The sequence below is a fragment of the Pipistrellus hanaki genome (genome assembly GCF_964339955.1).
Source record: "Pipistrellus hanaki genome assembly, chromosome: 12".
Classification (NCBI taxonomy): Eukaryota; Metazoa; Chordata; class Mammalia; order Chiroptera; family Vespertilionidae; genus Pipistrellus; species Pipistrellus hanaki.
The window spans coordinates 1,883,214-1,900,340 of NC_140514.1; the positions used below are offsets into that span (position 1 = coordinate 1,883,214).

At 60.0% G+C, this 17,127-nt stretch overlaps 1 protein-coding gene across 11 annotated transcripts in view; it reads left to right on the forward strand.

Annotated features, from left to right (window-relative positions):
* The window catches only part of GREB1 (growth regulating estrogen receptor binding 1), a 68,657-nt gene that overhangs the window by 26,245 nt on the left and 25,285 nt on the right, over positions 1-17,127 (forward strand). For all 11 annotated transcript variants that reach the window (XR_014796440.1, XM_084900043.1, XM_084900044.1 and 8 more), the window contains exons 3-10: positions 1,199-1,318; positions 3,702-3,878; positions 9,458-9,640; positions 10,660-10,803; positions 11,376-11,504; positions 13,220-13,333; positions 13,801-13,944; positions 15,108-15,293. Coding sequence is in view for 10 of the 11 variants with exons in the window: in XM_084900043.1 (XP_084756169.1) it covers positions 1,199-1,318; positions 3,702-3,878; positions 9,458-9,640; positions 10,660-10,803; positions 11,376-11,504; positions 13,220-13,333; positions 13,801-13,944; positions 15,108-15,293 (1,197 nt within the window). In the remaining variant the exon portion in view is untranslated. The remainder of the gene's footprint in view (positions 1-1,198; positions 1,319-3,701; positions 3,879-9,457; positions 9,641-10,659; positions 10,804-11,375; positions 11,505-13,219; positions 13,334-13,800; positions 13,945-15,107; positions 15,294-17,127) is intronic.

Below are 17,127 nucleotides of genomic sequence, written 5' to 3' on the forward strand. Positions count from 1 at the left end.
TCAGCATAGCCCTGGGCAGCTGTGGGCCGTGTGGGTCTCTGAGCCTCAGCAGCCTTGTCTGTGTGATGGTGGGTTTGTGTGGCTTTTTAAGAGTATATTTTTATTGATTTCAGAGAGAAAGGGTGGGGGGGGGAAGAGACACACACACACACACACACAAACACGCACACGCACACGCACACACACACACAGAATCATTGATCAGCTATCGGCTGCCTTGTACACCCTCCCCTGGGGTGTGCCCTGACCGGGAATCAAATCCTAACCTCCTGGTTCAGAGGCTGATGCTCAGCCACGGAGCCTCACCGGCCGGCATCCACAGGCAGAAAATCTCAGATATATGCCGAAAGAACTTCTTCACTGACACTGCCCCTCGGGCAATGGAAGCTAAAGGGAAAATAACCAAATGGGACTCCATCAAAATAAAAAGCTTTTTTACAGCAAAAGAAACCGTCAACAAAACAACAAGAAAGCCCCCTGTATGGGAGAACGTATTTGCCAATGTTATCACTGATAAGGGTTTAATCTCCAACATCTACAGGCAGCTTATACGACTTAATAAAAGGAAGGTAAATGATCCTATAAAAAAAATGGGCAACGGACCTAAATAGAATCTTTTAAAATGGTCTATTTGAAAAAAAATATGTTTTATTGATTTTTTTTACAGAGAGGAAGAGAGAGGGATAGAGAGTTAGAAACATTGATGAGAGAGAAACATCGATTAGCTGCCTCTTGCACACCCCCTACTGGGGATGTGCCCGCAACCAAGGTACATGCCCTTGACAGGAATCGAACCCGGACCTTTCAGTCCATAGGCCGACGCTCTATCCACTGAGCCACACTGGTTTTGGCTAAAATGGTCTGTTTTAACACCAATGCACCTCCCATTCAGAGATTCTCGGGGTTCCTGCTGTGTATGGGTTTCATGCTTGGTCCTTCTTAACGCTTTCTATACGGGCTGAACCCCGGTGCGTGTGCAGATGTGTGCGACTCTCCTGGAGAGACGTGACCCTGAACCGGAGGTCAGGAGCCCGGGCCCCGGCCTGAGCCTGTGACGCCGGGACTGTCACGGACCTGCGCGGGCCTCCGCTCTCCCTCTGAGGACAGCGGCAGGCCAGGCCCAGCCCGGGTGCGGTGTGGGGCCTGGTCCCCTGCTGGATGCTCACCTCTGCCCGTCCCCTCCCCTCTCCGCTTCCAGGTGGCAGCCGCGCTGACAATGAGGAGGAAGAAGAAGAGGGGGACGGGGGCCTGGAGCCGAGCGGTCTCCCAAACCCCTACCAGATGGTCCCTCCTCCCGAAGGATGCTGCACCACGGACGGTGAGCTGCCAGCCCTGCCCGGCGGTGCCCACCGCCCTGTGCCCACAGCTGTCCCCGCGCCCTCCCTCCCGTTCCTGCGGGCCCCGTGGGCTCGGCCACGCTCAGCCTCTCAGCCGCTGCTGGGACGTGACGAGTGGATTGAGACCCCGGAGGTCATTTTTCTACATCATTTATTTTAAAATACACGGAGTAGCCAGATTGTGATGATCTCTGAACGCAGAATAATCGGGCCACTCTGTGTCTATCCTATAGAATAAAAGGCTAATATGAAAATTGTCCCTTCGACCAGGAATTCGACCAGCAGGCAGACTGGCCAACTGCCTATGTCCCCTCCCCCTGGCCAGGATGGTTGGACCCCACCCATGCACAAATCCATGCACTGGGCCTCTAATACACACACACACACACACACACACACACACACGCACACACACACACGAGTGGCCAGATTATTATGCATTCAGAGATCACCATCATCTGGCCACTCCGTGTGTATTTCCCCCACTCAGGAGGGCTTGCACCTGTGTGCTTAGCTCGGCACTGATCGGTGGAATAGACTCACACCTGTGGGTATTTTACTGCTGAAAAAGCAGACAGGCGTCCTCTGAGGAGCCTGTAAACTCAGCGGTGTGATCCCTGCCACTGGGAGGCGCTGCAGCTCGGGGGTGCCGGGTAGGGGACCGCTTGGGGCTCAGGGACACCCGGATCAGCTCCCAGCTCTGCCGCTGGCCAGACCCCGTGAGCTCCTCCGTCCTCGCCTCAGACAGCCAGCAGGTGTCGCTCGTGAGCGATGAGCCGGTTAATTCGTTAAAACCGCTGAGCCCTCAGCCTGGCCTGCTCCCTCTTGCAAATCCGAAACCCGCAGTCTGACATCCCCCAGGGATGTGGTAGTTCTCGAAGCGGCAGGGGCCTGGGAGGAGCCCACGCTGCCCTGCTGCCACTCACTCCGGCCCCGCAGCGCCTGCCTCCACTCAGGAGCGCCGCCCTGGAGGCGGAGAGGCCGTGCTGCCCCAGCTGCACTCACCAGCCATGAGCCCCACTTCTGACACCCTTGGGTCAGCTGAGCTGCACCCTGGCTGTGGGAGCACACTGACCACCAGGGGGCAACTCCTATAGTGAGCACCTACCCCCTGGTGGTCAGTGCGTGTCATAGTGACCAGTTGACTTGGTGGGTCGCATAGGCTTTTATATATATAGACTAGGTGCCCCTTGCAGGAAGATTCCTGCCATAGGGTTCCCTGCTGTGGTCACTGCCCTGCCAGCTTCCCTCCCTTCTCCCCACCCCACTTTCTTGCTTCTCCGCAGCGCTTGGCTTCTTTCTACGCTGTCTTCAGTCCTCGCTCTGGCCTGGATATGCAAATTTACCACCATCTTGGTTGGGTTTATTTGCATACTCTCCCTGATTGGCTGGTGGGCGGGGCTTGTGGGCGTAGGGAAGGTGTGGTCAATTTGCCTGTTTCTCTTTTATTAGGTAGGATAAGAGTGACGCAGGGGTGGGCAGAAGGTTTTCAGTTGTGAGTATGTGAAACTGTTGATATTTGTGTTATTTATCAATTCTTGCCTCACCACTGTAAACCGACTTCTGTGCACCCCTGCATTAGAAGCTCTTCAGTACAAGATGTTCCAGGGGTGCAGAGTAAAAGTCTGCGCTGAGTGTCCCCTGGGTCCTGGGCCCCCGGATCCGTCCCCCGAGGCCAGCACCGTCCCCAGGACCTCACCCCTGTACTCTGGCCTCTCCCTGTCCTCACACACGTAAAATGCAGGGTGTGGAGATACCAGATCACTCTCCGTTTCTTGCAGATTTATCTTGTGTACATTTAAAAAATAATATTACCCCATCTGGGTGCATCTGACACCGTTTTACTTTATTTTGTTGTTGTTGTTAATTCTCACCCGAGGACAATTTTTTCCATTAATTTTCAGAGTGAGTGGGAGGGACGGGGAGAGACACAGAGAGAAACATTGATGTGAGAGAGACACATCGATTGGTTGCCTCGTGCACGCCCCCTGACCGGGGCCGGGGATGGAGCCTGCAGCCCAGGTACGTGCCCTTGCCTGGAATCGAACCCGAGGCCCTTCCGTCTGCAGCCGACGCTCTGTCCACGGAGCCCTACCTGCTCTTACATTCATTTTAGTTCACCATAGTTTGTCTGCAATGCTTCCCACTGAGCTTCCCTGATGCCGTCATTCCATGGAGACACTGACAGTCCTCCGGGCATGGGGCTAAGTATCCGTAACCACGGGGTGATTCCATCTCTCGGGGCGGACCTCACAGCCGACCACCCCAGAGGTGGAGGCTGGGCCCCTCCAGGCCCGGGGTGCCCTCCTCCCCCCCTGTCCGGCAGCCCTGGTCCGCCCTCGGCACACCTGTCCCTCCCCGCAGGGTTCTGCCAGGCGGGGAAGGACCTGCGTCTGGTCTCCATCGGCAGCGAGCCCATTGACGTGCCCGCCGGCTTCCTCCTCGTGGGGGCCAAGGCGCCCAGCCTGCCCGGCCACCTGCTGGTGTGCGCCGTGGACCGGCGGTTCCTGCCGGACGACAACGGGCACAACGCCCTCCTCGGTAAGCTCCTCCTCTTCCTCCTCCTCCTGGCCATCCTCCCGCTCCTCCTCGCCCTCCTCCCACTCCTCCTCCTCCTCCTCCTCCTCCTCCTCCTCCTCCTCGCTCTCCTCCCTCCCTCCTCCTCCTCCTCCTCCTCCTCCTTCTTCTCCTCCTTCTTCTCCCCATCCTCTCCTCCTCCTCCTCCTCGCTCTCCTTCTCCATCCTTCCTCCTCCTCCTCCTCCTCCTCCTCCCCATACCCTCTTCCTCCTCCTCCTCCTCCTCGCTCTCCTCCCTCCCTCCTCCTCCCCATCCTCCTCCTCCTCCTCCTCCTTCTCCTCCTCCTCACTCCGCTCTGTCCGTCCGGCGGGCGGGCACGGGGGCCTTGGTGGGGGCGGATGGGCCACCTTTGGGGACGTGTTAGCATGTCACACACCCCTTACGTCTTCCAGTGACCATCTCTGTGGAATGGAGTGGAAATGAGATTTGTTTTATTTATTTTTGTTGATTTCAGAGAGAGTAGAAGGAGGGGAGAGAGACATAGAATCATCAGTGATGAGAGGGAATCATTGGTTGGCTGTCTCCTGCACACCCCCCACAAGGATCGAGCCCACCGCGGGGCATGTGCCCTGACGGGGAGTGGAACCGTGGCCTCCTGGGTCATCGGGTGATGCTCAGCCCGAGCCACGCTGGCCGGCGAGGTTTGTTTTAAAATGTGTCACCTTCCTGTAGAAACGCCGTCATTTCGTTTCCTTTTTGTTTTTGTTTTTTAAAAAACCTGTAATTGTGAACCCTCCCCTGAGTGCTCACCTGTGTCAGGAACGGGACCCAGACTCTGTCCCAGGCCTCCCCGGAGCGATGGGCCCGAGGCAGGAGAACAGGCTGCCTGTGGGTTCCTGCCTCCAGCACCTGCTGTCCCAGTCACCGCGGCCCCTCCGCCCCGCTCCTGGGGCTGCCTCTCCCTGGGGCCTGCCTCCGTCCTGGGGCCTCCGTCCTGGGGCTGCCTCGGTCCTGGAACTGCCCCCGTCCTGGGGCCTCCGTCCTGGGGCTGCCTCCGCTCGCACCTCTCAGCAGGTGCCCCTCTCCTCCTGGTTTGGGGGTCGGCTTGGACCTGGTCATGACCTTGCCCCAGGCACACGAGGAAAGGAACAGGGGCAGGATTCGAACTTGCTCTTCCTGGCTGCAAACTCTACCCTTTCATGAATATCACACCTCCCACCTGCCGGTCAGTCCCCGGTCTAGGTCAGCAGGGGGGGCCCTGGCGCTTTGGTCTCTCCACCAACCCCTGGCTCACGGAGACCCCGACGCCCGCCCGCCCGGGCAGAGCTGAGGCCGAGCTTACGGGCCCGGCTCTCTCCTCTGACGGTGAGCTCGGCTCTGCGCTCAGCACACGCCCCCCTCGGGGGACACGGAGCCCCGGGAGCCGGGTTCCAGTCCTGCGTGGACCACAGCTTGCTGTGGCGGCGGGCCTCCGTGTCCTCCCCCAGAAGGGGAGAGGGGGTGCCCACTCCTCTCCTGACCCCTCGGGAGCGTGACCCTGGGCCGGCGCTGGGCTTCGTAGGAGAAGCTTGGCGGTGGCCTGTCTATTCCGGACGTAGCCCTGGGGACGGTGTTTCCAGAGGGGCCGGCTGGATGGCGGGGTTTGTGGGAAAGGCCTCCGGGTTAATTCCCTTTCCGGTTTCTGTGTGCCTCCCGTGCACAGCAGTCAGACGCCCCGTGGGTGCGGGGCGGGGGGGCGCGCTGCCGGAGATGCCTGCTGAGCACCCTGTCTGAGGCCTGGGTGCGCAGGGAGGGTGGGGAGGGCGCGGGGATCCACCCAGAGAAGGAGCGGAGTGGCTCCTGCCCGCGGGTGGGCACGGCCCCCTGTGGACGCTGACCGGAGGGACAGACAGCCTGGGACAGCGGTCGCCAGGGGGAGGGCCAAGGCCAGCTCTCATTTGGGCAGGCTCACGGGCTGGTGGTGACCAGGGCTCGGGAACAAGAAACCCGGGAAATTGGCCCTTCCAGAGCCGCTCCGGGTGGTGGCTGGCGACTCAGATGGAATTGCTTCTGAGGCCACGGGGCCTGGGCGTGCGGGGGGCCACCGGCGTGGGGGCCCCGCGTTTGATCTGGTGGAGGCGCCGCCGGGACCCCCTCCTCTGCCGCCGGAAAGGAAGTGCCGGGCAGTAAACCCCGGAGGGAGGCCTGCGGGGACCGGGATCTGTCCATCCGCTCCCTACCAGCCCCGGAACGAGGGAGGAAGTGGTGTCTGTTAATTGCTCGCCAACGAGCCCCCGGAGGCAGGGTCCGGGAGGCGGGCAGTAACCAGGCTTTCTTCTTTGAAGGGGACTTTATGCTCTCCGCTCCCACACTCCACTCCGCTCAGGTTTCCTGCAATTAGCCCGCTGTCTGCAGTGTCTGCATGACCCGGCCGGCCCTCCCTGCCTCCCTCCCGGACGGGCCCAGGCTTTGTAGTGGCTGTAAAACGGAACTGAGGTCATGGGGGGCAGTAATGGCAGGCCCCCTTCCCCGCCCCTAATGGACAGTGGGGAGGAGGGCAGTCCAGGTGTGTGCTTCCGTTTTCGTTGTTGATCGTTGACGGTAACTCAGCTAAACGGGCCCGTGGCTGAGGCGGCGCAGAGAGAGGAACACTGTAAGAAGCATGCTCGGTTTTAGATGGAGTAAGGGTGTCTTGTGTTCCTCCAGCGGCAGGTAATTGAGCATCTTGGGATGGGTAACCCCGGACGGAAGTGTTCAGCCTGGGCCTCCGAGCCAAGTCAGACCCGCTCCTTCTCCTGGCTCCTTCTCCGGGGGGGCGTTGGTGGGGAGACCCCAGGCAGCCGCACTCAGGGGCCTGCACCCCCACGGAGGCACAGCTCCCCCAGATCTCGGGGTGCAGCGTGGCGGGGACCCCCAAGGGGCACAGCTCCCCGGGCCTGGAAAGCCGTCGGGATGTGGTGTTGGAGTTGGGCCCTGAGAAGTGAGTGAAGTTTTGCCGGATCGGTGTGGCTCAGCAGTTTGGGGGTCAACCCAGGAGCCAAGAGGTGTCTCCGGTTCGATTCCTGGTCAGAGCACATGCCCGGGTTTGGGCTTGATCCCCATTAGGGAGCGTGCAGAGGCAGCCGGGAGATGATTCTCTCATCATTGATGTTCCTATCTCTCTCTCCCTCTCCCTTCCTTTCTCTAAAATAGGGGTGTCGAACTCAATCAGAGAAGGGGCCAAAATCTAAAATCCAGCCTAAATCGCGGGCCGAATGGTTTACTGAACAGTCATAAACTGACAATGTCATAAACTGACAGCGGAGTGCAGTGATGACAGCGCGGTGCGGGCCACATTGCAAGGCCTGGCGGGCTGGATTTGGCCCGCGGGCCTTGTGTTTGACACATGTGCTCTAAAAACTCGATTAAAAAAAAAAAGTATTTAAAAAAAGAGAGAATCAGATTTTGCCGGCGGGAGAGGAATACTAACGGCAGCTACTTGATGGAGACACATCCTGTGCCAGGAGCTGGGAGGTGGGAGCGCTCTCAGCCAGCCTGTGTCTGTGAAGAAACAAAGACAGCGATGTCAGCCGATCGGCTCAGGGTCACCCAGCTAGCCAATGGCTGGCCCCGGATTTGAACCCAGATGACCTTGAGGTGTAAGCAGCTTCTAGCCTGCAGAGGACCGGGGTGTATGAAGGGGCGTGGCTGCTGGAGGGATGGGGCAGCCTGGTGGCTCCAGCAGGGGCTGCAGCGTGGGGTCAGGGGTCCTGCTAGGAGGGGTACCCAGGCAACTGCTTCCAAACCGTAGGGCTGGGCAGGAGAGGGCACAGTCGAATGTGTCTGTCTCCCGTCATTAGCAGCTCCTCACACATGGCCAGCCTGGTTTCACGTCCAACTCTTCCTCCCTCTGGACTTCCCAAGCTGTTCGGAGGCAAATCCCAGACACGGTGCCGTTCCATCTGTACCCGGTTCAATGTGGACCTCTAACAGATAAGAGCTTTAAAAAATATATATTTATTATTGATATTTCACAGAGGGGAGGGGTGAGGGATAGAAAGTTAGAAACATCGATGAGAGAGAAACTTCAATCAGCTGCCTCCTGCACACACACACCCCCACCCCCCAACTGGGCATGTGCCCGAAACCAAGGTACGTTGACATTTCTTTGGAGAGCCCAATTTTTTCAACTTAAACTTCTTCTAACGCCACTTCTTCAACACAGACTCGCCCAGGCCGTGGTGTTTTGTGGAAGAGCCACACTCCAGGGGCCAGAGAGCCGCCTGTGGCTCGCCGGCTGCTGTTTGCCGACCGCGGTTCCGGGCCATTTCCCGCGCACAGTGCCCGGAAGGACCGATTTCTCTCGGCCTGGGCGTCGGTGCCGGGCGGGAATCTGGGACTCGGGTTCTCGGCATGCTTTCCAGGCCCGCCTTCTCTGGTCACCATAGACGCCCGGGCCCGGAGGGAGGTGCCCAGAGAGAGGCCGTGCTGCGTTGCTCCTCGGGGACGTTCACTGCCTCTCAGACGTTCCTGGAAAGACTGGGAAGCGGGCACGTGTCCAGCGGGTGGCGTGAACCACGTCCGTCTCCTGGGCCCGGCGGGAAGCCGGCCTGTGGTTCTCGGTCGGCCCTCCGCGGCCCAGGGTCATCGCTCAGAAGAGCCGCAGATCCTCCCCACCAGAGAGTGCCTGCCAGCGCCGGGTGTGTGTGTGTGTGTGTGTGTGGGGGGGGGGGTGGGTTCGCCTCGCTGCTGTCCTGGACGCTCTCTGCACCGGGAAGATCGAGGCTCCCGCTTCCATCTCGGGATCACAGGGCCCCGCCTGTGGCCTGTGGTCGGTCCCCGCTTCCGGAATGGCCCGGAATGGCCTGTGGTCACATCTCTCCCGGGACGAGGCCTCCGTCGGCCTCCGGGCAGGAAGGTGGCGCCGGCCTCGGCACACGGCTCTCCGCGTCCCCCCTCCGGCGCTCTGTGTCTCGTTCAGCCGTCTGTCAACCCTCGGGTCCGAGTCCCTCCCAGGGGGCGTGGCAGGCCTCAGGGCCTCCGTTTGTGATGGCGGCCGAGCTGTGGGTCTCAGGTTCCCACGTGGGAGACAAAAGGCTCAATGCCCGGGTTCGACGGTTCCGCTCGCGGGCGTGCAGAGATCGGCCGGGGTCCGCGCGTGTAGTGACCTTGTTTCCGGTCTCCTTCCTCCCTCCGGTATTTACCGACAACCCGCCGCAGGCCGAGCACACGTCCGTACACGTACACGTACACTTACGCGCACAGACGCAGTCACACCCCCACGGGTCACAGTTACGGGGAAAAGACAGGGATCGCAGTAACTGCACCGCCACGGAGGGCGTCCACGCCCGCTGAGCAGTGCGGGGAGGCTGTGGGTCCGGGGAGCAGGGAGGCAGCCCCGTGGGGCTGGGCGATGGCTGGAGCAGTGGGGGTTCGGGCGGGGTGTTGAGTGATGGGCAGAGGGCACGGAGGGGGGCTTAGCGGAGGAAGAGCAGGGGCCGGAGGCAGGTGCTGGGGGGAGTGGACGGGGGCGTCCGTCGGAGCGGGGCCAGCCCAGGCGGACGGTCAGGGTTCCCGGGAGCGGTGTGTGGTGCGGGGAGGGCTCGGCAGGGCCGGGGGGAGGCTCACCCGTGTCCCCCTGCAGGCTTCTCCGGGAACTGCGTGGGCTGCGGCAAGAAGGGCTTCTGCTACTTCACCGAGTTCTCCCACCACATCAACCTGAAGCTGACCACGCAGCCCAAGAAGCAGAAGCACCTCAAGTGCTACCTGGTCCGCAACGCGCAGGGGGCGCTGACCCAGGGGCCCCTCATCTGCTGGAGAGGCTCCGGTGAGCGAGGGGCTTGGCTCCGGGGGGGAGGGGGGGCGGTGCCGGGTGTGCGGGATGCCCTGCGGGCGGCCTCGGTGCCCGGCAGAGGGCCTGGCAGAGGGGCGGTTCTACAGCGGGCTCCATCGCGGGCGAGAGGGCGGTCTGTGGAATGAGAACGCCACTTAGCAGGATGGGTAGTCGGCGTACACTGTCAGCCGAACTCCGTGGTCTGCAAACCGCGTCTCGCGAGCCACAGGCGGCTCTTTGGCCCCTTGGGTGTGGCTCTTCCATAATGTACCACAGCCTGGGCGAGTGTATTTATTTTATTTTTTAAAAATATATTTTATTGATTTTTTACAGAGAGGAAGGGAGAGGGATAGAGAGCTAGAAACGTCGAGGAGAGAGAAACATTGACCAGCTGGTTCTTGCACACCCCCTATTGGGGATGTGCCCGCAACCAATGTACATGCCCTTGACCGGAATCAAACCCGGGACCTTTCAGTCCGCAGACCGACGCTCTACCACTGAGCCAAACCGGTTTCGGCCTGGGCGAGTGTATTTTGAAGAAGTGGCGTTAGAAGAAATTTAAATTTAGCTGAAACTGGTTTGACTCAGTGGATAGAGCATCGGCCTGCGGACTGAAAGTTCCTGGGTTCGATTCCGGTCAAGGGCATGTACCTTGGTTGCGGGCACATCCCCAGTAGGGGGTGTGCAAGAGGCAGCTGATCGATGATTCTCTCTCATCGATGTTTCTAACTCTCTATTCCTCTCTCTTGCTCTCTGTAAAAAATATATTAAAAAAAAAAGTTTAAGTTTAAAAAAATTGGCTCTCAAAAGAAATTTCAGTTGTACTGTTGACATTTGGCTCTGTTGACGAATGAGTTTGCCGACCACTGGCCTAGCCGTGCGGGCCATTTACAGTAGATTTAAAAAGCAGGATTATGTTGACTAGAGAGAACCTGTGTCGTGTGTCTCTCTCCCCCAAACGCCCACCCTTTCCTCCCCTCCGCCCGGGGTCCCGGCCCTGTCTTGTCCCGTAGAGTTCCGAGGCCGGCCGACTCCCGCCGGCCCTGCCTCCGGCGCCCTCTTCCCGCCGCCGGACAGCTCCGCACCCCCGGCCGCCTTCTCCGGAGAGCCCGGTCCCGGGACGACCCCCAGCGCCCCCGCGGGGGCACAGCCGGCAGGTGAGGCGACGAGGGCCCCAGAGGAGCCCCCACCCCATCCCGGGTGGCTGCCTGGTTATGCCGCCGGCCCTGCGGCTGCACCGCGGCTGCCATGCTCCCTTCTCTGCAATGCCTTCGCCATTCACCTTGAACTTGTCACCTGACATGGAGGGGGGGAAGCTGCACAGCCTCAGCCCAGCCCCAGTTCATGGAGCCCCACGGGCCACCCCGTCCCTCCGCCTTCCAGCAGGGAGTGCTCCCTGCAGGAGCGTGTGCCTGTGTGTGCCCGTGTGTGTGCACGGGTGTGCGTGCATTGGTGTGCGTGTGTGTGTGTGTGTGTGTGTGTGTGTGTGTGTTCTCTCAGGGACAGAATCACTGTATCAGGAGTCAGACCTCCCGATGGGGCTCGCCAGGGAGAAGCTAGTTTGTGAAAATGGAAGGACAGTGATTTCCGGCTCACTGGGTGTGCCAAGCACGGGTAGGCTGACCTGAGCTCCTCTCTCTCTCCCTCTCCCTCTCTCTTTCTCTCTCTCTCTCTCTCTCTCTCTCTCTCTCTCTCTCTCTCTCTCTCTCTCTCTCTCTCTCTCTCGCAGGCCCGGGCTCCGACGCCCCCTCCCTGCCCGCAGTGGTGGGCCCCGCGGTGTTCAATGGCAAGGACTGCCCGCAGCCGCAGCAGCTGGCGAAGGGCAAGCTGCCGGCCGGGCCCCGGCCCTCGGCTCTAGGTAGCTGCCTGTCCGGGGTCTTTTCTTCTTCGGGTCAGGACTTTGGGGGGATGAAGAACGGTGTCACCCAGAATGCCGAGCTACCCACCCCCGGACACGGGTACCGGGGGACAGAGGCTGGGACATCCCGGGGAGATGTGATGGGCTGGGGCCTGCTGGGTGTGAGGCCCAAGGGGGAGCGTCCACCGTGCCGGCTCCAGCCGGTTCTGCCCGCTCCTCCTCAGGCCACGAGGAATGGCGCTCTGAACAGCGGCTCCTCTCCCCTGGAGACGCCTCAGACCCGTGGTCAGCAAACTCCTTTGTCAACAGAGCGGCACCCTGCGGCTCGCCAGCCACAGGCAGCTCTTTGGCCCCTTGAGTGCGGCTCTTCCACAAAACACCACGGCCTGGGCGAGTCTATGGTGAAGACGTGGCATTAGAAGGAGTTGAAGTTTAAAAAACTTGGCTCTCAAAGTGCCCGGCTAGCTCAGTCGGTAGAGCATGAGACTCTTAAAAAACTTGGCTCTCAGAAGAAATGTCCATCGTTGTCCCGTTGGTATTTGGCTCTGTGGACCGATGAGTTTGCCGACCACTGCCCTGGACTCACCAGGCAGCTTAGCCGCCCGGCGGGCCCCCTCCTCTCCGCCCAGGCGGGGGGGTCTGGTTTCCTTGGGACGGGGCGGCCCCAGGCGCGGAGGATTCTAGAAGTCTCCCGGGCGGGTTGACTGTGCAGTCAGGACTGAATGTGCCGCTCTGAAGGTAGGGGGCGTTTTGCATCCGAAGTTTCTCGATATTGGGAATAACCCACGAGCAGGGCCTGGTGAGTCCCGGCGTGCTGTCACCGGGGTGGGCAGGGCGGCTCACTGCCAGCGGGGGGTTCCAGCCTCGCTGCCCTGATTGTTTAAGTCTGAAATCAGCTTTCCAGCCTGGGCAGGGGAGCCGAGCACCGGTGGCTCGGTACCGCCCCCACGTGGCGAAGGGTGGTGGTGGCCTGAAGGTGCGGCCGCTCCTCCTGTGAGAGGCTGCGAGTGGGTCTCCCAGGCCTCCACTGACTGGCCCAGACTCTGTGCTTTACAGATATCCCTTTAAAAAAAAAATAAAATATTTTTATTGATTTCAGAGAGGAAGGAAGTGGGAGAGAGAGATTGAAAGAATCATTCCTTAGTTGCCGCCTGCTCGATTGGGGATCGAGCCCACGACTTGGTATGTGCCCTGACTGGAAATCGAACTGGGACCTCCTGGTTCATAGGTCGGCGCTCAGCCACTGAGCCCCACGGCTGGGCCACACAGGTCCTCGTGAGTCCTGATCGGAGCGCCTCGCAGGGCAGGTTTCCGCACAGCTTTGGAGCGAAACATTCACCTGATGTGTCCTGAGGCCAGGTGATGCCAATAGAGGCCAAAACCCACTGCAAATTGTGACTTTAAGAAACATAGCCCTAGCCGAGACCGGTTTGGCTCAGTGGATGGAGCGTCGGCTTGGGGACTGAAGGGTCCCGGGTTCGATTCCGGTCAAGGGCATGTGCCTTGGTTGCGGGCATATCCCCAGTGGTGGGTGTGCAAGAGGCAGCTGATCGATGTTTCTCTCTCACCGATGTTTCTAATTCTCTATCCCCCTCCCTTCCTCTCTGTAAAAAATCAATAAAATATATTAAGAAATATAAGTGAGTGTTCTGAGTGCTAGTCAGCGGGCTATTACACCCTGTGACCGCCTAACCCTCCCTCTGAATGTTGTCCAGGTATCTTCTCAAACTCCGGGCCCCCCAAAAAGCGCCACAAAGGGTGGTCCCCGGAGTCCCCCTCGGCTGCGGACGGCGGCTGCCCCCAGGGCGGCGGGCACAGAGCTAAGTATGGTGAGTGACAGGAGCCTTGCCCCACATCAAGGCTCGGGGACTAGCGGGTGGCGTGTGAGTGCGTGTGGGTCTGTGTTTTGTGTGCTGGTGAGGCTGACCCTGGTCCAGCCCAAGGCTCTCCTGCTGTGTCTGAGCCGCTAACACAGCCTGGGGTCCCCGCGTGCTGGTGAGTCCCCTGACCCCACAGGAATTTACCCAGGAGCTTGCCTGTCACCTGGCAGGGACGTCGAAGAGGAGAGGGGGCCGTTTGGTGGGAAAGGTTGGACCAGGTGACCCTGCAGGTGCTTTTGGCCCCAGCAATTTGGGGTTCCACGACTTGGGGGCCCCGTGGATGGAGGGGGGGGGTAAAGGTCAGCTTGTAGCAGGTGTGGTGGCCGCCCTGACCTTGGTCTGGGTGTGTGTGTGTGTGTGGGGGGGGGGGCGGGGATGCCTTGTCGGTGGCGTCCTAACACGCGGTGTGCTTCCAGAGGGCGCGGGCGTGGCCTGCGTGCCCCCTGTCGGCGTGGTGGGGCCGGCCTCCGCCACCTTTCCCCTCGTGGCCGCTGGGGAGCCGGTGTCCGTTCCCGACAACTTGCTGAAGATATGCAAGGCCAAGCCGGTGATATTTAAAGGCAAGTGGTGGGGGCGGGGCGGCTGGGAGAGGCGCAAGGCACAGGCCGCCTCCCAGGGTGTCCTCCCAGGAGCACGCGGACACTCCTGCCAGGCGCCAGCAGGGGGCGTGCCTCCGTTTCCACCACAGGCCAGCACCCTGCTCCGCGGCGGGCGGTCCACTTGCTTGTCCACTTGTCCTTCCCTTCCTTCCCTCCCGCGACCCCCCTGAGCTCCTGCCGCATGCTGAGCGTCCGAGTAGAGGTGGACCACGGCCTCTGCTGGTGGCGGGACCAAGGCCCTGGGCGGGATGGTCTGTGGGTGGCCGAGGCCGCTGTGTTTCTGACCGTGAGGTCCGGCTCCGCTGGGCAGGGACAGCCACGGTCGCCATGGGAGGCATGGACCACACTAGGCTTCACTGCTTTGTGTCCCTGGCTAACGGATGCTGCTGCGTGGAGGGCAGTTTGGGGCGCCCCTGAAGAAACCCCTTTTTCTAACCAAGTGGGAGGCCTTGTTTGATGGTGGCACCCGTTGCTGGCGTCTATGAACACATGCACGCACACCCACATATGTGCACACGTACTCACACACGCATGCACATGTGCACAGGCAGGTCCTTAGTGTGCTACTCTTGTGTGTGGTGTCATGTTCGCAGGAATGGAGGAGGGGGTGGTGGGAAAGTGGGAGGGGTACCTCACTGCTCAGAAGTCAGAGCGGCATCCGGTCTTCCTCCTGCACACGGAAGGCGGCCAGGCTGTGCGGGAAGGAGTGGGCACGTGTGGGTTTCCAATGGGGCCAGTTGGCCAACCAAGTGCAGGCCCGCATTTCGTCACCGGGCCATGCTCTCTGCTTGGCCATGTTCTCTGCCTGGCCGTGTCCTGTGCATGGCTGTGTTCTGTGCATGGCCATGTCCTGTGCATGGCCGTGGTCTCTGCCTGGCCGTGTCTGTGCATGGCCGTGTCTGTGCATGGCCGTGTCCTGTGCATGGCCGTGTCCTGTGCATGGCCGTGGTCTCTGCCTGGCCGTGGTCTCTGCCTGGCTGTGGTCTATACATGGCCGTGTGTGTTTGTGGTGGCCCCGAGGACACCCTGCAGGGAAACGGAGCAGGGCAGGTGCGGGCGTGGTGGTGTGGGCCGGGCTGGGGGCGGGGCCCAGGCTGAGCGGAGCCCGCTGACCTCCTCCGCAGGCCACGGGAACTTCCCCTACCTCTGCGGGAACCTGAGCGACGTGGTGGTGAGCCCGCTGCTGCACACGTGCTACCAGAACTCCCAGTCCATCTCCAGAGCCTACGAGCAGTACGGGGCGCCCGCCATGCAGCCCATCTCCGAGGAGACGCAGCTGCTGCTCACGGTGTACTACCTGGTGCAGCTGGGTGAGTCCCTCCCCGCCATCCGCCCGCCGCGGGACCTCTGAGGAGCCATCGCTTCGGGGCCGCCCGCCCACATCGCTGCCTCACGGGCGCCCTCACTGGCTGGTGGAGTGGGATCCAGGGAAGGTGCTGGCAGGTGCTACCAGGAGCTGCAGCCGTCACTGCCCTGGGGCAGGGAAGGGCTTAACATGGGTCAGAATCAGATTCACCTGCTGATAATTAGAAAAGATTCGCCTGTGAGCGGAGTTGAGTGAAGGCTGATGATGACCGTTGGGCGTGGGCACCCTCGGGGGGCGGAGTCTGACCGTGGGGACCAGTGCCGTATTGGAGAGAAGACAAGCATGGCAGTGTGGGGTGCGGGGGGAGGAGGGCTGTGGGGGAGTGGTTCTGGAAGGGAGGGGGGCTTGGGAGACCCAACCGCTGATCCAAGGAGATGCTGCCGCAGCCCAGCGCATGCGTGGCGGGACCCCCTTGCTTCAGATCCGGAATCCCGGTGGTGGGGAGCTCGGGGCTCCGTAGCCGGCTGGGTGGGGACGGGTCTTCCCAGGAGAAACGCGGTGTTCCGCCCTCCGCTCACCCGGACATGAGACTTGGACATGCACACCAGAAAGTGCCGGCAGGAAGCCAGTGTGGAGCGGAGTCAGCCTTGCTGGTCATCCAAGAGACGCAAGAGAACGAGTCAGACAGGGAAGTGTTTCTCTGTCAAACGATGGACAGCACCTCGAGTGATGGCGCCCGGAGCTCAGGGATATGAAAAAATAGCAAATAAAGTTTTATTGTTGTTGTTGCTGCCCTGGGCCAGGCGCCTGGCGGTGAGCTGACACAGGGAGAGCATCCACAGCCCTCGGCCTGCAGTCCTGTACGCTCAAGTCTGAGGATTCAGGCTGAGGCTGTCAGCTCTATAGCAGCGGTTCCCAACACGTCCACAGGGGGCAGTGTGATTTAAAAAATATATTTTTATTGATTTCAGAGAGGAAAGGAGAGGGAGAGAGAGATGGAAAGAAACATCAATGATGAGAGAGAATCATTGATTGGCTGCCTCTGGCACACCTCTCACTGGGGATCGAGCCTGGAACCCAGACATGTGCCCTTGATTGGAATCAAACCTGAGACCCAGTAGGCCGCAGGCTGATGCTCTATCCACTGAGCCAAACCACCTAGGGCGGCAATTTGCTTTTTAAGGGGGCAATTTGAGAAGGAGTTATTAGGAGTGGTATTTTTGCATTTCTCATGGTTCTAGGGGCCTCATATACAGTATATAAATACATATGGTGACACATCTATGCATTTCAATTCTCTATGCATTCTGAAACGTAATTTGCTATTTTTTCATATCACTTCATATTATTTTTTAAACAATTTTCTAGTGATGTTTTCCTCAGGACTTCACTGCCCTTTCGTTCTTTTATTTTTCTCTCTCATGGGTGCCATGTTTTTTGGAAGCGTGTTTAGACCAAGTTCACGGCTTGTTAGGCTTCCTCCACGTGACTAGGAGTCACATTTTTAAAAATATATATATTTTATTGATTTTTTACAGAGAGGAAGAGAGAGGGATAGAGAGTTAGATACATTAATGAGAGAGAAACATCGATCAGCTGCCTCCTGCACACCCCCTACTGGGGATGTGCCCGCAACCAAGGTACATGCCCTTGACTGGAATTGAACCTGGGACCTTTCAGTCTGCAGGCTGACGCTCTATCCACTGAGCCACACCGGTTTCGGCAGGAGTCATTTTTTGAATAATGAGAATGAGGTGTCACGGAGGGGGGCACCTGATGTTAGAGATGCTCAGGGGGGCGTGGCCAGAAGCAGGCCGGGAGCCACTGCTCTCTCAGAC